This window comes from Mauremys reevesii, linkage group 23 (genome assembly GCF_016161935.1).
Source record: "Mauremys reevesii isolate NIE-2019 linkage group 23, ASM1616193v1, whole genome shotgun sequence".
NCBI lineage: Eukaryota > Metazoa > Chordata > Testudines > Geoemydidae > Mauremys > Mauremys reevesii.
The window spans coordinates 13,412,305-13,436,887 of record NC_052645.1 but is presented as its reverse complement, the minus strand read 5'-3'; the positions used below and the strand labels follow the sequence as shown (position 1 = coordinate 13,436,887).

General features: G+C 57.9%; 1 protein-coding gene across 3 annotated transcripts; it reads right to left on the bottom strand.

The window, feature by feature from the left end:
• Window positions 1-1,510: 1,510 nt before the first annotated feature.
• Window positions 1,511-18,477, bottom strand: CD164L2 (CD164 molecule like 2). 3 transcript variants are annotated; one of them, XM_039511124.1, is made up of 6 exons: window positions 18,254-18,477; window positions 14,123-14,227; window positions 10,412-10,489; window positions 9,193-9,258; window positions 6,783-6,945; window positions 1,511-2,488 (listed from the first exon to the last, which is right to left on the bottom strand). In XM_039511124.1, the coding sequence occupies exons 1-6, from the start codon at window positions 18,441-18,443 to the stop codon at window positions 2,482-2,484; spliced, it is 609 nt and encodes a 202-aa protein (XP_039367058.1). In that variant the 5' UTR covers window positions 18,444-18,477; the 3' UTR covers window positions 1,511-2,481. The 3 variants fall into 3 exon arrangements, with proteins under 3 accessions (XP_039367058.1, XP_039367057.1, XP_039367059.1); XM_039511123.1 differs by lacking the exon at window positions 1,511-2,488 and adding an exon at window positions 5,356-5,447; XM_039511125.1 differs by lacking the exon at window positions 1,511-2,488 and having other exon boundaries at window positions 6,170-6,945.
• Between the last annotated feature and the right edge of the window lie 6,106 nt (window positions 18,478-24,583).

Sequence of the window (24,583 nt, the reverse complement as noted above, 5' to 3'; positions counted from 1 at the left end):
TGGCGGGTCCCCCTGCATCCATCACCCCAGGCTTCTGCTGCCTCACTCCCCATCCCCTCCATCCATCCTCCCTGGCACCCACTGCCTCACCCCCACTGCTCATCCAGGTCTTAACTTGCCAGGACTTGCTGTGAAAAGTGATATTAACAAACATACCAATATCACTTTTCACAGCATTATTTTTATTGTTGAGTACAGAAAAAACCCTACATATAGAAATGACAGTGCTCTGGCTGTTTACGTGCACATATTTATTTGTTTTTTCTAAAGTTAATTAAGTACTTCAGGAAAAAATGTCAGTTCAGCCACCAGCCAGAGTGTTGTGAGTCTCCCTGTCCTAGGCTACAGGCCATAACAAGGCCCTGCAAAGGGGAGACACACGAGCTCGCTGGGGCAGTCCCGCTCTGTGCTGAGGACCGGGTCAGGCTGACAGCTGTAGGCTTCGGTGTTCAAATACAAGGTGTGACCGAGCACAGGGCTGGGAGGCAGGCAGTCGTGAGCTCACTGCCCAGCACTGAAACGAATGCCTTGTTCCAGCCGCCTTTGCGTGCCTCAGTTTCCCCATCTGTGAAAAGGGGATAACACCGTCGCCCTCACGGTGGGGTCCAAAGCTCACATCCCTAAGTGGTTTGGTTTCTCTTCCTAGGGATAACAGGGAGGAGAGCAGAACCCCGACCGCGTCCTTCACTCCCAGCGGGGCTAGGCAGAACGTTCCCAGCCCCAGCCACAGCTTCTCCAAGCGCAGCACCTCCCACCCATCGCCCCTGGGGCAGGGGAGCCTCCCCGCTGCACCCCTATGTCCATCTGCACTCAGGCGCTGGTTGATCATTGCGCATAGTTAAGATGATCCCATTGCAGTGACCAGGGCCTTACTCAGGGCCGCCCAGAGGGTTCAAGGGGCCTGGGGCAAAGTGGGGGAGCTGCGGCACTTGTACTCACCCGGCGGCAGCGGTCCGGGTCTTCGGCGGCATTTCGGCGGTGGGGGGCCCTTCAGTCGCTCTGCGTCTTTGGCAGCACTGATGGGCCCCCGCCGCCAAAGACCCGGACCGCCCACGGGCCAGGGCTTGTGGGGCCCAGGGCAAATTGCCCCCGCTCTGGCCGGCCCTGCCCTTACTGCTGCTCGGGATCAGGGCGTAGGGGCCGTGGGGCAGGCCCATAGGCAGCAGTGCAGTTCGGCAGCCTGGCTCCCTGCCGCTGGCCCTGGAGAACGGCGGCACAGGGGAGAGGCATGCGCCTGCCTCCATCACCAAACAGCCCCCCTTGCCAGCAGGCCCAGGGTGAGAACGAACCACCCACCGCCCCATCCCAGGTGTACGTGCCAGCCCCCACCACCAGAGCAGGGGGCTCCCAGATGGAGCAAACTTGCTAGTCAAGCTACAGGGGCACTGGGTGTAACGTAGCCCCTGTCGCTCCCACACACGACCCAGACACCAAAGAGCCAAGAAAAAGAAAGTGCTTTTATTTGCCTCCTCTGCGTGCGATGACTCCATCCCCCCACCGTGCTGTGTGGCCGGGGGTCGGAGCCCAGCGTCTCACCAGCCCCAGGGAAATGGAGCCAGCCTAGGGAATAACACACCCAGCCCCCTCTAAGAGCACATCAGGCCCGGGGAGGGGAGAAGCCAGCTGGCAGGCACCAGAGAAATTAACTGGGGAGCCTCCGGGGGCGGGGGCCCTTAGGCCACCTTTAAAGAGGAAACCAGCCGTGAGTCCCTTGAGATCTCTGGAAGGAACAGCACGAGGAAGCTCCCCTGCGCCTAGGGGAGACCTCTGCTGCTCCCATAGCCTGGGAAAGCCCTTGTGTCCGCCCCACTGAGCAGGGGTTACAAAGATGAAGGCTGGTGGGAAGTTACAGGCCAGGGTGGGGCAGAGAGCTCAGGGCATGTGTGTGTGTGGGGGAAACGTTCCCCCAGGAGACAGAAGGTGAAGGCCAAGTGAATTGCTGACCCCAGGCAAGCAGCTGACCCAGCTTCAACCCCCTCACCTCCACCCACTGGAATTACAGCAGGAAATGGGAGCTCACCAGCGCCCCCCGGGGGGAGAGCGAAAGGAACAGAGCTACAGGGAGGCAGAGCTGCGCCGTGGCGGGTCGGACGAAGGTGGGTTGAGCCTGTCACCCCTGGGGGGTGGGGGGAGGTCTGTCCATCCAGAGAGAGCAGGGCCAGGAGGGCACCCTGAGCTTCCCAAACAAGGCAGCGACATTAGGTCTTGCTGGGGACGGGCCTGAGCCGTGGGTGGCGTGTGCATGGCCCTGGGGCCAACCCTCCCCGTGGCGCGTCTACCGGGCACAACGCGGCTCCAAGCCCGGAAGACCCAGCCTGGCAGCGCTTTGCATAGCTCCGCGGCGCCCAGATCCCCTGCCCCGGCGAGGAGGGAGAGGGGCACGGCCGAGAGCAAGCAGGGCAGCCGGAGCACTGGCCGCCTCGTCTTCCATTCCTCCTCCCACAGGAAACCACTTCACCGCCCCGCCCCGGGCAGCAGCCGTCAGATCCTAATGCGGTGGGACAGAGAAGAGAGCTCACCAGCGGGGGCCGAGCGCTACTGCCATCGCTGCCCCCCGCCGCAGCCGTTCCACACCCCGGCAGGCTGCTGTGCCAGACAGGACTGGACGCCCCAGGGGCGTGGCAGCACCAGGAACCCTTCACAACCAGCTCGCCGGTTCAATCCCAGCCCAGGGAGGCAATGTCCGAGGGCCACTGTGAAGTGATGGTGCCGTGCCCAGCAAGGAGTCTAAAACTAGCGCCTATCTGGGCCGAGATGCCACGCGGTGAACCGGTCACGGCTCCAGGGGACGAGAAGGCCTCTCCCTCCAGGAGACGGATGCGAGATGTAGGCAAAGGGGACCCAGACTGTCACTGGGGCAACAGTTTGCACCGTACCAAAGCAATCACGCTGCCCTTAGGAAAAGACACCCACCCCCATTCCCATAGCAGCTCCCACACTGCAAGGACACCCCCACTTTCCTAAGGGAGCTCTCGGCTGAGGATCCTCCTCTGTCCCTAAGCCAGGGCTGGCACGGAGCGGAGTCTCCCGCTGTCGATCTGGCCCCAAGCGGGTAATGTAGTTAGACAGGCAAATAAACTGGGGGTGGGGGACAGACAGACGTAGACAGACACAGGGCTGCTGTCAGGGAAACAGGCCAATTATGCGCAGCAACTGCTCCTACCCACCCGAAAGCCATTTCTCAGAGGCTGCCTGAAGCACAGGGACAGGGCTCCTTGCTTCCCCCGGGCAGGCTGTTCTACCCCCCCGCCCCCAGCCTTGAAAACCCAAATGTTCTCAGCCGTGCCCCGGCCCCTTAGGACTTAACGCCTGCAGCGGGTGCTGGAGATGGTCTCCCAGAGACCTTTCTCATGGAGCGTGGGTGCACACCTGGACAGACATCCATTCCCCCTTGCAGCCCAGTGGGGCAGAGGAGCCAGACACCTGCTAATGCAGCCCCCACCCACACCCAGCGGGTCAGCTCAGTTTGCACGGGCTGGTCTAACTCTGCCAAGGGATTTCCACGCCTTGAGCTGTCCTCGACACACACCCCCACCTCCGGCCCATGCAGGGATCCACCCAGCAACAAAGTCACCCCGGAGAAATCAAACTGTGCAGCTTTAATTCTGCGCTCACAAGGCTTCGGCCCACTGCACACAGCATGCCCCCAGCTGCCCCCCAGGGACCCACACAGCAACACAACGACACAGCAAGAGCACACAGACGGCTGGGGGGGAGCGGGGAGGGGTGGGGTACACGCCCCTTTAACCATCCCACCTGCCCCTCGCAACTGGCAGCCGTGCTGCTGGCCCAGGGTTCAGAGCCATCTGCCGCTAAGCTGCCTGTAGGAGAGACACCGCTCTTAGGCAGCAGCTGCCATCCAAACAGAGCGGGCAGCCGCTGGCTGGAGGGGATGCCGGTGGCCAGGAGGGCCCAGTATTTTAGAGATGGCCCCACAACGAGCCAGCACTGCCTTGCTCGGAGTGTCGCCTGCACTGCCACGTGGGGGGACAGGGAATGAAGAGAACAAAAATCCTCCTGGGGATTCAGCAATCAAGTGAGAAATGAAGGGACAGGATTATTTGGAAACTGCTCTGGGGGGGGGGGAACTCAGGGAGGGGGGAGGAGGGGACATGACTCAGACACGAGGGGCAGGCATCTTGCTGCCTCCCTGACTAGCCCCAGCAGCAGGAATCGCCGGAGGGAGAGCTCACAAGACCCGCTCTGAGCTGGACCCGGTTTTCACCCCAGTTGGGGATGGCTGATGGGCTGGGGGATAACGCACGGGGCTGGGATTCAGGAGACCTGGATTCCATTTCTAGTTGTGCCATCGAGACCGGGTGGCACACACTTCGGGCCAGATTTTCAGAAGTGCCCAGCACATGAGGGCCTGAGATCACTGGAAAAGCACGGCCGACAGGCTCGCAGGGAGCCAGTTCCCCCTCTGTAAAACCAGGATAATCCTTCCTTTCCCACACTCTGTGTCTTCCCTATTGAAGACAGTGAACGTTGTGGGGCAGGGTCTGTGTTTCACTGAGCCTCTGTACAGCTCCTGCCACCAGGGGGACCTGATCTTACTCAGATCTTCTAGGCACTACAGTGCTAAGAGAACAGTCCCTGCCTGCTCCATTGAGCATACGTGGGACTACAGGGAGAAGGGCCATGCAGAATTGCTCCCAGCAGGACACAGAGGCTCTTCTCATTGTCATATGACATGCCGCTTCGCCCCTGTAACGCCGTCTCTGGCGTCTTCCAGCCAAGGACCCCACAGCGTGTTACAGGTAGCTGTTACTACTGGACAGCCAGGGAAACTGAGGCACAGAGGTTCTGCAGTGAGCACAGTGGCACAGGCAGGAACAGAACCAAGCACTCCCACTCTAACTCCACCACTCCACTCTCCCTCACCAGGGCCACGTGAGCGCTGGGGAAAGCACACGCTTTCACCCCGGCCTGGCTGCACCAAGCCAAGCTGGAGCCAGACTGAGGACGCTTTAGGGACGGGCGGGGCGGGGGATTTTCTAGTCCACAAAGGAGCTTGTTTGAGAACTGCTATGGCAGCAGAGAGCCTTGCTGTAGCGCACAGGCTGGGGTAGGGGGGAGAGACGGCCAGACGCCCGCCAAGAAAATGCTTGGGACAGCAGTGGGCCGTGGTGGTGGATAGGAACTGGGTAGCGTCCCGTTAAATAGCTAGGGGGCATTACCCTGCTCCACCCCGAGTGGAGCACCTCGGCCCTGCCTCCGGGCAAGGAGGCAGCATTTGAATACAAGCCAACGGGCTAGCCAAGGCCTGCATGTCCCCTCCACACAGCCAGGGAGGGGGGCAGGCTGGGCTACCATGCTGCCCTGGAGACCCCCCCATCCCCACCCCCACGCAGCCCCAAGAAAGGGCGAGGTTTTCTCTTGTTGCGGTTCCCGTCGCCTTGCACGTGTAAGCAGAGCCACGCGGCAACACCTACTGGTTCTCCTCCCTGGCGCCGGGCAGCGTGCAAGGGAAACAGAGAGAGGGGACGGCCCCCGACATTAGACACAGGCCCAGCTCCCCACCCAGCCCGAGCCTCTGCCCTCCACGCTCTCCTAGGGGGGGCGAAGGGAGGCAGGGGCCCTGCTCCCACAAGAGAGAAGGTCCCTGAGCCGGGCCTGGGGCTGAGAGAGACAGGGCCCGAGGGGAAAGGAGGCGAGGGTGTGCCCAGGACTGGGGCACGGCACCGTGGCACGGCACCGTGGCAGGGGCGTCAGGCCAAGCGTGTTCATTCTGGAGAGGGGAAGGGGGCTGTGGATGGGCCGGCAGGTGGAGAGAAGCAGAGAGTGTGGGTGTTGGGGGGGCTTGAATGGGCCCAGCCCAGAGCCTCTGGAGACACGCAGGGAGAAGAGTGAGCGAGCCACCGTTTCACCCAGCTTCAGTGACTCCGGCCCAGCCTCCCCTCTCGCCAACAGCCACTTCCCAGCTCCGTCCCATCCCCGCCTGCCCCGGCCAGGCCCTGGACACGATCAGCGTGAGGGGTTTGAACAAGGAGGGCTCAGCAGAACGAGCTTTCCTAGGGGCTGCGTCCCCGGACCCTGTCTCTCCGCTGCGAACGGCGGGAGACAGGGGATGATCCGGGCAGGGGACAAGCCAGCTGGCAGGCACCAGAGAGATGAACCAGCGACAACAGATGGACGAGGAGGCAGAAAAACAACCAGATGAGAAACACACAGGCCACAGGAGCGTCTCCACCAGAGGGAGGGCTGGGGTTTATTGCTCACGGAGCGAGCTGGGAGACCTGGCCTCCACGGGGCAGGGAGAGGTGGAGCGGACGCCCCAGTGCGGCTGGGACAGGGGAAAAGGGAGAACACGGAAAGGTTCACAGCGGGGTTTGCATGAGAGCGAACCAACAGCACATGGCCATGAACAAGACAGAGGAGCCGCCACACGCGGCCACGTGCAGCAGCTGCCAGAGACGGACACACAAGGATCTCACAGCGCGCTGGGGAGCAGGTGCAGAGACCCCAGAGGCTCACGACTGCCTAGCCACGGAAGGGAGCAATGTACCCCCGGCGGCTGTAGACGGATTGCAGTCGGCGCTATTCTAAACAGGTGGAAAGATGGGAGCCGGACAGTGCTACGGGCTGGATCTAGCAGCTGCCCCACGTACAGCTATGGGTGGGTCAATCCCGAGCCTGCGGCACCAGTGGGTCTCCCTCCACGCCCCATCACACACAGCAGGGCTCGCCCCCAGCCACTCCCGGGATCAGAGCTGTTCTCCAGCCCCAGGGCCGGGCCTGGCCAAGGCAGACAGAGTGTGTGGGGGGCGGGGGAAGCTTACAGCGTCTGGTAGGTGCTGTCCTTGGACTTGAGGAACTTGACGATGAAGTAGAAGACGGCCTGGACGCTCAGCACGAGGACGATCCCCCCCACGAAGCTGGCCGAGTCGAAGCCAGGCGGGCGGAACTCAGGGGTGGCTGTCAACGGGGGGCCGGCCGTCGTCCCTGGGGGTGGGGAAGCAGCAACAACGTTACTGGGGCCTGATGCCACGCACACGCCCGTGTGATGCCGCGCTCCCTCTCCCAGCATGCCACCTGCTCCCTAGTTACTGGCCACCTGAGCAGGCTTCTGGGCCCTTGGGGCCCCAAGCCCAGATAATAGGTACGCTGTCCCCCTCCTGCCCCGGCTAAGCAGGGCTTCCCCGGGCAGTGATGGAGGGAAAGGGACGGGAGATGCCCCTGTCTCTGGAATAGGCTCACCTGAAGCTCTCCAGGCACTCGGAGGGGCATTCCACCTAGAGAGAGCACTGCCCTCGCAGCCAACGCCCCAGCATAGTGCCAGGGGGACTGGGCCGTCAGAGATGAAGCTGAGGACCTGGCTGTTTGGGACGAGGGTCACTCCAGATCCCATGGCACTTCCCCCATTCTCTTTGGCCAGCAGCATCTCTCCTTCCCTGTGGTGCAATGTACGAGTGGGCAGCTGCCCTCCTCCCCGGAGGTGGCTGCACTCCAGTGCAGCCAGCATGCTGGGCTTCCTATTGTAATCTAGTCTCCCAAGCCCAGATGGCGTGTCGTGCACTGAAGCTGATGGTGACACAGCAGCCTGTTGACGGGTGAGGAAGAACTAGACCCATCTGTAGGCAGAGGTGAGAGGAAGGGGCAGAGACTGCAGAGCAGCAGCAGTAGCGCTCTGCATCCTGACATGTTCTATAACAGAGTGAAGTGCAGAGGATGGGGGGGACACTTCAGGCCCCCCATGCACACTACAGACCCCAGAGGGGTCCCTGTAAGGAGACTGTTTAGTGAATGGAGCTTAACCCTTTCAGTGCTCTCCCTACGCCAGCCCTTTCCTCTGGCCACACCACCTCCTGTAGCAGAGAGTTTACTGCAGAGCAGAGGCTGTATGTGCATGTTTGGGAGCAGAGAGAGAACCAGCTGCATGCCGAATGGGAGGACTGGGAAGAAAAGCCGTTGGCTGCTCTGCTAAAGAGAGCAACTGCCCATCGGAGCCTGGGCTGGATCAATAATTCACAAAGCTCTGGGATACAGTTACTCGTTTTAATTAGCTGAAAGCTCTCTGATTCCTGCTTCTCCTTCCTGGAAAACGAGTCCTTCTCATAACACTGCCCTCCCGCTCCCCATCCTCCCTCCCGGTTCCCCATCCCAGCAGCAAGAGCCCATTTAGGAGCAAGGGAGTGGAAAGAGAATTTGTTCCTGTTACAGTCCGCCTGCCTTCATTTCCCCAGGCAGGTTCAGCTGGATGCAGTATTCTCTTCCTATGCCTGTCTCACAGATGCTGAGGTCTGCTCCACCCAAGGCTTGGCTGCATTTTAATGGGGAGTGAAGCAATGCCGGGAGAGTCTCTATGTGAAAGCAGATGTCTCTCTCTCTCTCACTTGCGCCCAGGCCTGATTTTTCCAAACATTTGGACCCCAAATACATGTGCAAAACGAGCGTGCAAATTGATCAACTTGTGATACTCTGCACGAGCGATGACCTTGTTTGCACGAACAAATCACAGTTAACTGTGCCTATAAGTTAGTACACAGCTCTCCCAGCCCCCCACTTTTTAAAAAAAAGTCAGGCCCATCATTTAGACATAATATGTAGCACTGGATGCTTCACAAAAGGCAGGCAGGGCACTGCACACAGCGCGGGGAGCTCTGGAAGGGAGGTGTCAGTCACCCCTGCCTTAGTACATGCTAGGCTTTCACCACCAAAATGTTTGGAGGTCCCCAACATGGGGCTATTTCCTATGTGACAGGGCTTTGGTTAATAGAATACTCTGCCCTTGTATAGCACCTGACATTTACCTAGAAGCACTTCAGGCAGTGACTAGTAACCGTCCAAACGCTCCCTGGGATGGAAGTAAAAGTCATTATTCCCCCCTTTTAGTACAGATGGGGAAACTGAGGCACAGAGCGGGGGAGGGATAGGAGGACTTTCCAGAAGTCTCTCAGCCAGCGCTCTCAGTAGAACCCAGGAGTCCTGAGGGCCAGGCCTGTGCCTGAATTACAGCACACGCTTCCCTCCCCTCTTTCTGCAGGAGAAATTCTGGAACAAAGAGACGTTCGACTGCCCGGCCCCAGCCAGCTCCGGGCTGACGCAGGAGGGAAGGGTGCGTGTTCTCAGCACAGCAAACCCCACCAGACTCCTCCCCGCTGACCTGAGCCTGGTGCAAGAACCACACGTTAGAACTTGCCTCTTCTCCAGCCTGCCACTCCCTCCCCAGCCCACACGGGTGCCACTTGCCTGGGGTGAGGATCTCAGGCGCCTTGGTGGACGCTCGCAGAGGCTCCTTGGTGGGCGATCTCCGCGCTGAGGGGGCAAGGGTGGAAGAACAAGACAAAGTGCTTAGAGGCCAGAGTTCCTCGCTGGCTCTCACCATGTCTGGGACTGAAGCGCCCCCTTCAGCCAGTGCGCCTGCCCCATTTCCTACAGTGCCCCCTGCTGGGAGAGTCTGGGACTGGAGTAGCTGTGAGCCCCCCCACAGCCGCCACTCCTGCCCCATTCCCTGCAGTGCCCCCTGCTGGGAGAGTCTGGGACTGGAGTAGCTGTGAGCTCCCCCACAGCCGCCACTCCTGCCCCATTCCCTACAGCACCCCCTGCTGGGAGAGTCTGGGACTGGAGTAGCTGTGAGCCCCCCCACAGCCACTGCTCCTGCCCCATTCCCTACAGTGCCCCCTGCTGGGAGCAGCTGGGACTGGAATAGCTGTGAGCCCCCCCACAGCCACTGCTCCTGCCCCATTCCCTACAGCGCCCCCTGCTGGGAGAGTCGGGACTGGAGTAGCTGTGAGCCCCCCCCACAGCCACTGCTCCTGTCCCATTCCCTACAGCGCCCCCTGCTGGGGGGGGTCTGGGACTGGAGTAGCTGTGAGCCCCCCCCCCCAGCCACCACTCCTGCCCCATTCCCTACAGCGCCCCCTGCTGGGAGCAGCTGGGTCTCGTGTAGCTGGGGACATCAACTGGCTGTCAGACATATCAAGTCCCCCAATGGGCTGAGCCCATGGAACTGCCCCTTCTCCTAGGACAGGCAGCCCTGCTTACTCCCTGTGCATGCAGTTAGCTGCAGGCAGAGGCTCCCACACACGTTTAGTCAGAGGTGATTACGGGATCCTGGAAGCAGCTGGGACAGGAGTAGCTAGCAGCTGCCTTGACAGCCAGTGCTCCTGCCACATTCTCCACAGCACCTCCTGCAGAGAGCGGCTGGACTGGTTTCACGGCGGTCGCTCCTGCAATGGAGCGTGGATTCTCTTCCATGAAAGCAGATAAATAATAATACTATCCCCTAGCACTTACACCGAGACCATCGGCTCGCACGGCACCTTGCAAAGAAAGGGGAATATTATCTCCATTCTACAGATGGGAAAATAAATCAGCCTCTGAGCCAGGGGTAGAGTGCAGGTCTCCTGAGGCCCCGCGCTGCGCTCCACCCAGAGCTCACGCTGCTGCGTTCACGCCGGGAAGTTACCTGGACACACAGCAGTGACATTGTAGATGGAGCATGTCTCCTTGGTGGCGTCTCCCTTCCCAATGCAGCTCCCGGGCCCTGAAGGAAACAGGAAAAACCTTTCACAAAACTCCCCCGAGCAAACCTGCCCCCTAGAAAGCCCTGCCAGTCCCCCGCGAAGGGGCCTCTGAGTGGGCGACAACAAGCAAGACCACGTGGCCAGCCTGGTAAGCCGGGGAAGCAGCACCTAAGGACTCGAAGTCCACACACCCCCAAATGAGCATCCAGGCTTTGAGTTTGACATGTTCCGACTTTGCATCAGCAGCCTCTGCTCCCCCAGGCTCCTGCCCAGCATCACGCCCAGAGCTTGTGCGGACGGCGTCGCGCTTGGAACACGATCTCCTGCTGGGACGCGTTCCTGGGCGGTGTTGCGTGGACAAGCGGCAAACCTCTCCCCTGCCATCGAATCCATGCAGCTTCCACTAGGGCCCACGCTTTGTGCTGACAATTCCCCCAGGTCCTGGGAGAGCCCCATCGCGGGCTGAGACAGAGACCGGCTCTGACCCTTGGGGATATTTCAGTTCCTAGAGGGTGGAGGAACAGCAAGGAGATCACATCTCCCATTGTTTTGTGGTTCTCTCCAGCATTAAACACCTAACCCCAAATTCCACCCTGTCTGGGATCCATTGGATCCTGTGGCACTCAAATCACAACCCGTGTTTCAGCTCAGCTGCATTAGCTCCATCCCCTTTGGAAAGCCAGTTGTTATTTTACCATTTCAGCTACGGACCCTTACATAGCGTCACTGCAGACCCCAGTAACCTGGCAGGAGCCCACCCCGGCACATGGCGGCTGGATGAGGATAGCTGGACAAACAAGCAGCTGGACCGAGCATGGCACATCAGAAACCCATTCCTGGAGAGTGAGAGGCAGCCTACCGGCTTGTCGACCACGCAGACAAGCCATTCAGATGCCACTTCTGGAGCAAGAGGTCATGGTTGAATTGCAAGCAGAGCAGACTCTGATGCATCTCACCCCAGAGGTGGCTGCATGTTACCAGCAGGTGACGTGATCTCCAAATAGATGGACTCGGGTTACTCTAGTTAAAGTCACTGAAGGAGCTGGGGCTTCCCAGAAGAGTTTAAACCAGGTGGCAGGTACCATTAAGCTCCTGGGTTTTCTGCAGGTCCATGGGCTTGGGCCGGTGGGGTCGGCTTACCCTTGCCACATGCTCCTCTGTCTCCGTTCTCTGCCCCACCCTTTGGGAAGTGGAGGATTTTCAATTCCATTATCTCTGCTTCCCCAACCCCGATGACATCAGTTGTTATTGAAGGTAGCAGCAGAAGCAGCCAGAGCCCCTCCCAAAGCAACAGGACACGGAAACTCAACACCCACCCAGAAAACAAAGATGCCGGGTCCTGTTCTGTTCAGGGCTGGCTGGGCCTTGGGCTTTAAGGCACCAGGGTGAGATGTGAAAGAGAGAGTCTCCCCCAGCAAAGACCTAGTGTCTTCCATGGGTCACAGAGCAGGGACTTCGCAAAGCCTCCAGCTTAGAAAGCTCACACCACACCGAAGCGAGAGACTGAATTACACGGACGCCCGAGAAAGCCCCTCACGCAGTCACCGCTCTGTCACTTTTCCTCACTCGGCTCTGAGAGGGACAATCCACCTCCCCTTGCCCAGCTGGGCCTGATCCCCTGGGTGCGCCAGTCAGAGCAATGGGACAGCCAGAGCGGAAAGCGACTCTGCTGGCCACAGCGTGTGTAGGGTGAGACCAGGCGCGGCTCTAGGAATTCGGCCGCCCCAAGCACGCAGGGGGGGCGCTGCCGGTCCCGCAGCTCCGGGGGACCTCTTCCAGACGCGCCTGCGGAGGGTGCACTGGGAGGGCGGCAGGCGGCTCCGGCGGACCTTCCGCAGTCATGCCTGCGGGAGGTCCGCTGGTCCCGCGGCTCCGGTGGACCTCCCGCAGGCATGACTGCGGAAGGTCCGCCGGAGCCGCCTGCCACCCTGCCAGCAACATGCCGCCCCAAGCGCGCGCTTGGCGCGCTGGGGTCTGGAGCCGGCCCTGGGTGGGACGGGGTAGACAACAAAGCAGAGAGCAGAGTTTGTTCTTTGCTCACTGGGGGAACTGGGCTGCCGGCCACCAGAGCTTAATTTGTGCCTGGGGTTGGCAGGGCTCAGGCCCAGCATCTCGTCCGTCGGCGGCAGGCAAGGCCATGCTGTGCAGAGGATGCCAGCATTACCGGCACTTCTGTCTCTACAAATTAAGCATCACCAGCCGCGGCTGACTGAGCTAGCAACCCGCCAGCCCTGCCCTGGCCACCAGGGGGCGCTGCTGCTGTCAGCCAGTGGTGGGGCTGGAGGTGTGAATCCTAAAGCCAGAGGCCTTTAAGATGGGGGAGCGGAGGGAGCAGGCTGCACCCGCCAATAGAAGCAGCTGGGGGCGGGTGGCACTCGGTACCAGGGAGCGTGAGTCACGGAGCCGTGGGAGGCGATGGCTCAGGACAGGGTGGGAGGATAAATGGGATTTTTGGCAGGTGAATGTGTGTGGGATGCTGGGTAATTTTTTTTTGGGGGGGGTGATGTGACTAGGGAGGGGCCCCCACTAAGACACTTGTCCCCCATCTTAATCGGAGCACACCAGGCCAGCTGTTGCCTCTCCACTGCGTTTAGCGGCTCCCTCTGGGCGGGCTCCTCGCTGCACCACAGAGGTTTTCGCAGCAGGCTGCTGAGCCTGGCCTCAGCTTGGCTTTCGAGCAGGGCGCTGCATGGGAAGAGGCGGCTGACTAGCAGCCAGGGAAACCAGGCCTCAGCTCACAGAACCAGCCGGGGCCCCTCCATGCCCTCTGTCTACCCCGCCAGGAGGAGAGCTCTGCCCACACCGGGGTGTCACCTCCGCTAGAGGGCTGAGCCGGGGTGGGGGAGTTCCCCAGCAGCCAGAGACAGGGCGATTTCGCCGAGACAGTCTCCATAGAGAAGCAGGACGTGACTAGGTGGGCAGGGAAGAAACCTTCCGTCACTGAGTCACTTAGCTTGGAATTCAGCTGTCAAAGGGCAACAAACTCCCCACTGACCTGCCAGCGCGAGAGGAAGCAGCCAGGGGCGCCGCTCAGCCGAACCCCCCGCCCGGCTAGCAGAGCCCAATGCAACCACAGCGCCCTGTCCGGCCCGGGGACAAACCCCTGCCGGGAAAGGCAGCCGGGAAATCTGTCCTGAAGCCAGTGCCAGTGGAATCGTGGTGATGGGCGCAGCGTGTGACCCATCGCGGGCGTTGTGTTGGGAGAGAGAGCGAGCCAGCCTGTGGCCTGACCAGCGTAAAAGTGCCCGCAGCCGGGGCTCAGCACCTGTTTAGGCACCTGCAGAGCGGGCCAGGCTTTCCAAGCGCTCAGTGTGACGCTCACAGAGGGGGTTTCACAAGGGCTCAGAAAACCAGCCTCCGGGTGTGGGTGTATAGACTCTAGCTCAAAGGAACAGGGCCCACGAACACTTAGGAGACTGGTACTTTCCAGGCCACCAGCAGAACAATCCTAGGGCCCGTTTCCAGCCGTTTCCCAGGTCACGGGGCCCAGGGAGGGGCGGAGAACCATGCCATGGATTCGCTCCACACGGAGGGCTTGGGATACGGTTTTATGATGATGTTTGAATACAGCTTGATACCTCCTGGCGGGCAGGGCCCATGAGGCCAGGCTGCAAAGGGTTAAGGCAGGAGAACTAGAGGCTCCCCCAGCGTACCTGGCTCCTCCGCGGCTCCGCAGCGCATCCACACACAGCCGGTGATGTTCCGGGAAGCGTCTCCTTCAATGCACCTCTCACAGGGCTCCAGCTGTTTGCACTCTCCTGCCAAAACCCAGAGGACGCCAGATGTCAGGTCCCAGCAAGCAGCCGGGTAACTAGCCTGCTTGGAGGACGGGGCATGGAGCCGTAAGGCCTCAGGGTTGAAGGGCACCTCAGAACTGCTAAGTGAAGCCTTCACAGACACAGAACAGTCCCCAGCCCCCTCCCCTTCGGTTCTGACCTGAGCGCACTTGAGCAGGGGGCTTCTTGGGAGCCTGGCCAGCATCCCCCAAGGACAATACAGTACCAGGGCCTCTGAGCTGACCCTGCCTCTCAGCCCCAGCACGCCGCGGCCCTGGCAAGCGTTTGGAGAGTCGAGACATTCCCGCCCTTGCTTCCTCTTGGAAGTTAGGTGCATTAGAATCTAATGATTAGACCCAGGAGGTCTGAGCACGGGACAGAGTCAGAGCTCTCCGACACCGACTGCCTCTCTGGCCTCAGGCAAGTCACTTCAGTACCTAAACGGCTTTGCAAATCTGGGCCTCAGTTTCTCCATCTCGGAAAGCAGGACATTCATTTTCACGTGGCCACGGCCCTGAGCTATAAGTGTCCCATGCTGTACACCCTCCCCAGAGAGGCAGAACACACCCCACCCACGCCTCACCCCTTTAATCACAGATCTCAAAGCACGAATACACAGAGCTGGGCTAATTGCTGGGTTTTTTGGTTCCAAGCAGTTTTGGAAAAAACTCACTTCAGGTTGAACCAACTCTGAGGGGTTTTTGAATGTTCAGTGAACTCCAGAAGCCTGTTTCAGGCTGTCCCAGAGCAGGGCCTTGGCCCAGGGTTCCCTAAATCTCCGGTGACTGCCTGGAGCATTGGGCTAAGGGCCATGAGGGCGTGTGGGACAGTGGCTGTATCACCACCACCTCCGGTTGTTTTTGTGAATGGCCCAAACTATTTGGGTCAACTTCCCTGTGCTCTGCCTGGGCAGTTCCCTCCGGATGCTGGGACAACCCTGCAGCATTCCTCACCTGCGCCCAGCTCTGGGCGGAGCCATGTTGGCCTTGCAGGATTCCTGCTGTACCCAGCCCCACATTCTGGGGCCGCTGTCCTACGGCGACAGCCTGCTTCCTCCGGCCTCCTGCCTAGCTCCTTGCAAAGCCTGGTCACGGGAGAGCCACCCCCATGTCCCTAGGCCCAGCCACAGATACACGGCAGCTGTGGGTCCCAATCCTGAAATCAGCGACTGAGAATGCTCAGCACATCCCAGGAGGTGACTGGCATTTGTCAGGATTGGACCAATAAAAGCCATTCAATTAGGTACATCTGGGGTGGATCAATGACAGTGAAAGGCTGGTCTCCTGGCTAACACATTGCACCGGGACTCAGGAGAGCTGGATTCTATTGCCAGCTCTGCTGCTGGGGGACCCCGGGCAAGCCACTGAAATAGCTCCATGCCTCAGTTTCCCTACCTGTGAAATGGGGGTCATTAGTTCCTCCCTTTGTCTTGTCTACTTAGATTGTAAGCTCTTTGGGGCAGGGACTGTCCGGATACTGGTCCACTCAGCACCCAGCCCCAGGGAGCCCTGATCTCAGTTCAGGTCACTATGCGGCTATTGCCCCAAACTGGGCCTGTTCGCTTGCTAATGGCCGGATCCTTGCTAACAGCTGGGGTCCATTCCAGAGAGAGCAGCTCAGGGGGTGGGGTGGGGGGGGAGTACAACCAGAACCTGGATTTCAGTGCAAGATAAAAAAAATCAGAGCCCACCCTAGAAGTCCCCAGCCTTTGCCTCCCAGAACCGCAACCAGGCCAGGCTTCTTTATAAGAAGGGTCTGCTCCCTTCCCCATCCCTTGCTGGCTTACAAACACTGCCTTCTCCACCCCCACCTGGATAGGAATTAGCAAGTCTAACCACTGTCCTGTGTGGGATCCCACCGTGCCTGCCCGTCCTCCGCATTTATTCATCATGGCCCACAATTTAAAAAAATAGCCCGGGGGAAAATGAAGTGAGTCACCCAGGTATCGAAGGGGCGTCTCATCTTTATTTTCGGAGGCGAACTCTCCTGCCCCTGCGTTATTTGTTCGAAATGGAAGCAGTAATAGCCAGTAAGGAGGGGGCAGAGGGGAGGCTGCGTGATCTAGTGGTTAGAACAGGCCCTTTGGCGTCACGACAGCAGGATCCCTCGTCAAAGCCCACGTAGGCCTGGGCTGAACTTAAAGCACCGGAGCCGAGGGGGCGACTCCGTGCGGCGGGAGGTACGTGGGCCGTGTGTTCAGTGTTCGTAGCACTGGGGCCTTGGTACTAAGTTTTCAGGAGAGGTTCATGGGCTCCGGGCACCACTGGCTCCGGCTGTCCACCTGAGCCCTCGAGGGCCTGTTGTTCGGAGGGATGGAGTGCTCACTGCCCTGATAACAGCCGGCGCTAGGGGCACTCAGCACTGCCAAGAATCAGGCCCCAGACCACAAGTTGAGCACCCAGAATTAGCAATCACCTTGGAAAAACCTAGGCACTGATCCCACTCGGGTAAATCCCAGCACACCCATGGAAGTCGCTGCAGGTTTAGGGCCCTGGAGGACCTTAACCTCTGTGCCTCAGTTTACCCCTTTGCAAACTGGGAGGGACACCCACCATTTCACATCCCTTGGAAAAGCTGGACTGAGAGGCATTACGGGAGTGCAAAGGATTGTTTCGGGACAGCTAACGAGCAGCTTAGGGTCTGAGTTGAAACAAAGGGTCCTTCAAACCAGCTGGCCATTAACCGCCAGGCAGAGCCTGACACACAGGCCACTCCTGCTCTTGCAAACCAGGAAAATGGAAAAGAAAATAATTAGGCAATTACCTTCCTGCAATAAGCGAAAGGCTGAGCGGCACATTGCCATGGATACAGGGTTTTGGTGCTAACACTGGTCTTTGCCTAGCAGTTAGAAACCTGTAAGTAACCAATGGGGAAGTAGGACTTTGTTCTCAGGGTTTCAGGCAGGTTTAGAATTGAAGTTATTTTTATCCTGCCAGGCCCAGAGACACAGAATCAGACATTTTGCTGAATGCCGCCTGTTCTGGTACTTTACCGTAGGGATCGGGCAGCCGGAGGGGGGAAAAAAACAACACACAGATTGTGTCGCCCTAGGAGCTGAAGCCCCCCTCTCACCAGTTCTTAGCAGGAAAGTCCCAGCTGCAGGAAGGTGAGCGGCTCTGCAAGCGCTCGTCCCCGATTGGCAGGCAATCAGCGGAGCTGGAGAACTCGGTCAGGAATTATTTAGGTCTCTTGTGGGCCTCAGAGCTAGAAACCTCTCCCAGGCATTTTGTTCGGGGGAATGAAACAAGTGCTGGATTTGCATGGCGAGAACATAGGGATCATGTGAGTCCCCCGGGAGGCAGGAAAACACAGGCGCACAGTTGAAGCTGGAAGTTACAGCAAGGAAAGGGACCCTGCACAAGAGAGAACCCCACAAACCGAGGGCCGGATTTGGATCTCAGGTCATAACCATATTTGGGAACATTGTCCATTGTCTGCCCCAGAGCAAGGAGCTTTGGACGAGGGCTGCTCTGGGCACCAGCCACAGATCGGCTCTGAGCAGGGTCACAGCCTAGGGGCGGGCACCCGTCGTGGGCCACCGCTGGCACTGAACTGGCCAGTGGGGGAACGGGTCACAGAACCAGGCCAGCGCAGCCCCAGCCTAACAGCCCAGGGGGTGACTGCCTGACAGCCCAGCTGACCACAAGCCCCAGGAGGGATTTGCTGCCTTGCAAAGGGCTCCCCTGAACCCCGGGACTTGGGAGGAGCCTGAGCCAGGAGCCAGCAGCGTCCCCAGCGGTAGGAGAGCCAGGAGGGCTCAGCCCCCTCACCTGGGATGGTTTGTAAACAAACTCAGCGCTGCCCTGGCAAGCTGCGCAGGGCGGGGGGCAGAGACCCTTGGTGCGCTGAGCGGGGCGGTTCCCTTTCCAACAAGCCCAGACCGCAGCTCCAGCCTGGGAGCGGGGTCCGGGCTGGGGGGTACCCCGGGGGGGGCTCCCCGGTCCTGCTGCGTTCCCCAGAGGCGCTGGCGAGGGGGAGAAGCTGCCCCCCCCCGGGGCCCCCACCTACCTGCCCAGCCGAGAGGCAGCCAGGGCGCGCAGAGCAGCGCGCAGCAGAGCGCAGCCCGCCGCGCCCAGCAGCGGGGCGCTCCCATGTCTCCGGGCCGGGGGGCAGCAGCGAGTCCCCGGCTCCGGCGGTTTGTCGCTTTCGGGGGAGCGAGCGGGGCTCCCGGGAAGCAGCCGGAGCGGAGCGAGCTCATGCGCGCAGGGGCGGGGAGCGAGCAGCCAGCGTCCCGGCCGGGGGCGGGGGAACAGCCAGGTGCGGCCCCGCCCCCGAGAGCCAGGTGCGGCCCCGCCCCGCCCCGCCCCACCCAAACCACGGGCTCCTGCGGGTGCTGCCCCGGCCCACCCCGTGGGGGCGCAGCTGCTTCTCCAGATAAGGCCCCGTCTTAGCCAAAGGGGGGCACCCCCCGAGATGCGACCTCCCCATATCCAGGGCAGAGGCGGGACAAGCTCCCCCAGGTGCACACAAGCCCTTTCACCACCTGCTAAATTCCAGGGCTCCTCCCCAAAGAGCCCCCCAGCCCTTTCCCCAGGAACCTCCCCCCCGCCCTTTGGGCAGGGATGTCAAAGGTCTTGGCCAAGGGGCAGCGGTGGGTGACCACTTTACACCCTGACTAGCACCCGGTGACCTTTCCCCAGCGAACTGTGTGGAACGGCTGCCGTAGGAGGAGCGATTAATAAGACTGGGACTTTTCAGCTTGGGAAAGAGGCGACTAAGGGGGGATATGAGGAGGTCTATAAAATCACGACTGGTGTTGAGAAGGTGGATAAGACGTGTTGTTTACTCCTTCTCATAACACAAGAACTAGGGGTCACCCAATGAAATTAACAGACAGCAGGTTTAAAACAAACAAAAGGATGTATTTCTTCACACAGCGCACAGTCAACCTGTGGAACTCCTTGCCAGAGGATGTTGTGAAGGCCAAGACCATAACAGGGTTAAAAAAATAACTAGATACGTTCATGGAGGGTAGGTCCATCAGTGGCTATGAGCCAGGCTGGGCAGGGATGGTGTCCCTAGTCTCTGTTTGCCAGAAGCTGGGAATGGGTGACAGGGGATGGATCACTTGATGTTTCTCTGTTCTGTTCATTTCTTGTGAAGCACCTGGCACTGGCCACTGTCAGAAGTCAGGACACTGGGCTAGATGGACCTTTGGTCTGACCCAGTGAGGCCATTCTTATGAGTTCCAAAAATTCACTCCGACATTTGCTAAATTCCTGGATTTCCTCATGTAGACCAAAGGGCTCAGCCCTGGAACCGGGGCAGAGAGCTCAGCGCGCCAGGTGCTGGCCGGCAACTGAGCTCCCTTAAGAATCTGGCCTTCAGTGTCCCAGTGGGAGCTGAGGCCTTTGGGAAAATGTCACCTCTTCTATAAGGGCCTAAGCAGGAGCAGCTGGAAAGCTGGTCCATTGGCCCAGGCTCGTTCGCACGGCTGCAGGTGTGGCTGCCCTGCAGCGCACACTCAGCGCAGCCGGGATGGACAGGGCCTAACTCCGGAAGTTCCCAAAGTTCCCTTGAACGTGTTTGCAACGCCGCCTGCTGTTCGCATTTTGCTCCGTGTTTGCTATTTATTGCGCCAACCGTCAGCCACTTGCCGCTCACTAAAATGAGGCTAACAGGGAACTGAGGTGCGCAAAGAAGGGTGAAGGGTTGGAAAAAAAAAATCCAAATGTATTTGCAAATGCTGCTGCCCAGCCGCCCAGAGGGGAGCCTATGTGAAACCTGCAGAGGAGGGTCCTAATTCTCCCCTACCCTGCAAAGCAGTTGTATGCTGGTGTAAAGCTACCAGACCAGAACAGCAGCACATTTGAGCTCACGTACAGGAGTAAATGACACCAACGCACACTCAGCCTGTGGGACTCGTTGCCAGGGGACGTTGTGAAGGCCAAAAGTACAAATGGGCTCAAAACAGAATTAGACACGTTCAGGGAGGAGATGTCCATCAATGGCTATTAAGTAACCAAGATGGTCAGGGCTGCAGCCCCCTGCTCTGGGTGTTCCTAAGCCTTTGACTGCCAGAAGCTGGGAGTGGGCAGCAGGGGATAAGCACGGCCATACTGGGCCAGACCAAGGGTCCATCTAGCCCAGTATCCTGTCTTCCGACAGTGGCCAATGCCAGGTGCCCCAGAGGGAATGAACAGACCAGGGAATCATCATGTGATCCATCCCCTGTCGCCCATTCCCAGCTTCTGGCAAACAGAGGCTAGGGACACCGTCCCTGCCCATCCTGGCTAATAGCCATTGATGGATCTACCCTCCAGGAATGTATCTAGTTCTTGTTTTTAAACCCTCTTATAGTCTTGACCTTCATGACATCCTCTGGCAAGGAGTTCCACAGGTTGATTGTGTGTTGTGTGAAGAAATACGTCCTTTTGTTTCTTTTAAACCTGCTGCCTATTAATTTCATTGGATGCCCCCTAGTTCTTGTGTTATGAGGAGTAAATAACACTTCCTTATCTACTTTCTCCACATCAGTCATGATTTTATAGACATCTATCATATCCCCCCTTAGCCGTCTCATTTCCAAGCTGAAAAGTCCCAGTCTTATTAATCTCTCCTCATACGGAAGCTGTTCCATACCCCTAATCATTTTTGTAGCCCTTTTCTGTACCTTTTTTGAGATGGTGCAACCACATCTGCACACAGTATTCAAGATGTGGGCGTACCATGGATTTCTATAGTGGCAAATATGATATTTTCTGTCTTATCGATCCCCTTTTTTAATGATTCCCAACATTCTGTTCACTTTTTTGACTGTCACTGCACACTGAGTGGATGTTTTCAGAGGCCTATCCACAGTGACTCCAAGATCTCTTTCTTGAGGGATAACAGCAAACTTAGACCCCATCAATGTATACGTATAGTTGGGATTCTGTTTTCCAATGTGCATTACTTTGCATTTATCAACACTGAATTTCACCTGCCATTTTGTTGCCCAGTCACCCAGTTTTGTGAGGTCCCTTTCTAACTCTTCGCAGTCCGCTTTGGACTTCGCAGTCTTGAGTAGTTTTGTATCATCTTCATCTGGGATGGATCACTCGATAATTGCCTGTCCTGTCCGTTCCCTCTGAAGCACCTGGCATTGGCCACTGTCGGAAGACAGGCCGGCTATTTGTATGCTCAGGTTAGAAAGCAGCATTCCCAACTGAGGCTCCCCATCTCCATGTTGCCAACCAAGCCCCGCCATTGAAATATCCTGAGTCAGCCCCCCCAAATCACAAGATTTGCTTAAAAATCATAAGATTTGAAATAACAATAAAAGTTGGATTCTTTTTATTTGCCTTCTGGTTTTGAGCATTTTGACACTTTTCTCAGCAGCCCACGAGAGCGAGAAACTTAATTTCTTTTCATGAAACCTGAAATTCTCAGCTGACTCTGGGAGCTGGGGCTCTAAGAAAACCCTGGAATATCTCAAGACTTCCAGTAAAATTGCAAGAGCTGGCCATGCTGACCACCCGCAGAACTCACTTCTTGTGATGGGCTGTTCTGTTCTAGTCAGCCAGGCATGGTGGAGATGAGAGGAAGGATGGCGCACTGGTTAAATCACTAGCCTGGACCTTTGAGACTGGTCCACTTCCCAGCTCTGACACAGACCTCCCCTGTGACCTTGGTCACCTCACATAGCTTATCTGTGCCTCAGTTTCCCATCTGCCCAATGGGAGTCACAGCACTGCCCTGCCTCACGTAGCGAGGCTAAATACACCAAAGCCTGTGAGGATCTCAGATGCTACGGTAACAGGGGGCTGGATAAGAACCAGAGACAGATTCATTTAGCTCAGTTGCTCTCTCCGACGTATGTGTGTCATTTCATTCCGGGGAAAATGCCAAAGTCGCTCAGAACGTTTCTGTGGGAGGTGCCCGTTCCCCAGCACTGCAGGCTTGCTCAGCCTTGCTCTTGCCAACACCCGATCCAGTGGAACATCTGCGGCATCCTTAGTTGTGTTTGCTGTCCCATTAGTTAGAGAGAGAGAGAGAGTGTGTGTGTAGGCCTCAGAGACCTGGCCAACCCCCCTCAACATTTAGATCAACCCAGGTCATGGAGGGTCACACACACTTTAATCACTGTCTTGCCAAAGCTGCTGCTCCCAGGTTATGACAGACCCGTCCTTTGGTTCAGATCACTCCAAGCACTGCTTCCCCAGGGTGTGCTTTTTGTAGTTTGTAATTAGCAGCTACCCGTGATGGCCAGGAGTCCCGGAAGGGCTTCACCCAAGTCCAATGGAAGCCACTGCATGTTGGATGGAAAAGCTCCCCTCTCCCCCATCTTACAACGACTCATGGAAGGAAAGCCCCCCCAGCTGTTTCTGTCTCAGGCAGGGCTGAGTGGCACACGCGTTTGCCCACGGCGCTGTCGCCACGACACACCCATAGGACATGCCCCACAGTTCTGTGGCCCTGGGGGGCTGCTTCGCAGAGCGCAGAGTTTCCTGTTGAACAGCACAGAAAAGTTTAAAACAAGGGAAGGAGGAAAAACTGAGCCCTGAAAATCCTGGGCCTTGTGACTGGCTCTGTGTAACCTTAGCTCTGAACGCCGCCTCCTGGGCCAGCTGGAGATTACAGCCAGTCGTTCAATCCAAACTCCCCCACACCCCGCTTCATGCAGCAGGAGGGGTGAGTTTTTTTTTTAAATGCCCAATATTTACCTAACGCTTCCAAATCAGCTGTAACCCTGCCCCCTTCTCCAGACCCAGGGGGCCAATAGGGCCTTTCATTATACGGTAGTGGCCGGAGAATCTGAATGAGAAGGGATCACAGGCTTTTAAAGGCCCCGACAACCCTCTGCTGCAGATCCTTCTCTTGCAATGGCTGTGTCCTAGAACCAGCAGCCACCCCCAGCCCACTTTCTTTTTGCTTTCTATAACCTCAGCCCTTCTCAGAGCATGCCTAGCGGGTGGGCAGGGGCAACCCATTGCAATGTGACACGATGCTAAACCAGGAATGCAGCATTGCCAACTCTCCCCTCTGTTGGTGTCTTCCCGAAAGCCTCCGCTCCTGGAATTGCGGGTGAGGCCAGTATCTCAGCTGTCGTTAAACAAAAAAGGGAAATCGCTAGCCGCTGGTTGCAGGGAAAGCATAAAAATGTGACCCTTAAAGGCTGAAAACCCAGAAGGCAAAGAAAAGATGCAAAATGCACTGTGTTTTTTCTTTTAATCTCATGATTTTTGGAGGCCAGACTCATAATTTTTGCCTGGGTGCGGTTGGCAATACTGGGAATGCCAAATTCCACCTCTGCAGCGTAAGAGTCTAGGCAAGGGCCCGTTTAAATAGCAAATAGGACGCAGGATAATTGATTTACAAAGAAGGACTTCAAGAGCTGCCCGGATAAAAGGGGGCAGCTTCTCCATGATACAATGTTGCCTTGACCCCGCTACAATTTATCACAGCCCTCTGGTTAATCACAAGACTGTGAAGCAATTTATTTGACTTCTGTTTCTGTTCTGAAGCTCTAAGTTTTGTGCAGTTCAGATGTCACTCTGTGTACACACCACACACACACAGAGACACACACAGAGACACCCCCCCTCCCTTTGATCTTTTCTTGATCACGGAAGACACAGAAAGGGAGAACATAAAATGAAAGCTGGAGATTTGCCAGAGCTGGCTCAGAGATTTAGCCACTGAAATCCAGGGGAGAGGTATTGCTAAATTTCCCTTTGTAAATCCCAATTGAATACGTCAGGATGTACAAAAAACAAAGAAACAAGCAATAGCCACACTTCGTTTTATTGGAATGGCTGATGCTCAACACCAGTCAAATGGATTCCCCCCCACCCCATCCCCCAAATGTTCCTCTTTGGGGTGCGACCAGGGGAAGGGTCGGTCAAAGGGTAATTGTGTGGGTGATCAAGGATCAGACCTTGTGAGCCATGTGACGCAGCAGGCAGGCAGAGCTGTAGGAAAGATCTCTATGAAGGGTGCAGAGTGGCTAGCAGCACACGCTGTGGGGCTAGCATTTGGGGGCGAGCAGCCTGTATTCCCAAGGACCTCACGTCACAGAGCGAGGTCCCTTCTTTCGAACCCTGGCCTCGTTCTCCAGCGCCCCACCTCACGCTACGTGGCTCCCATTCACCAAGCCCCCACTGAGTTCAGCGGACGCTTTCGACTGAGCTCTCGCCCCAGCCCTGATGACAAGTGCCTGCGCCTGGGGATAATGACACCTCCCGCGGCGGGCACTGGACTATCAGAAAGCACCCAAGTAAGCGAGCGGCACGTGAAGGGTTAACCTTCCCCGGGACAGAGCCATTCCAGCAAGAAACCGTCCCAGGGGTTCCTAAGGCAAAGCTGAAGAAGACTCTGTGGCAGGGTCTGATCCAAACCCGATGGAGTCCATGGAGC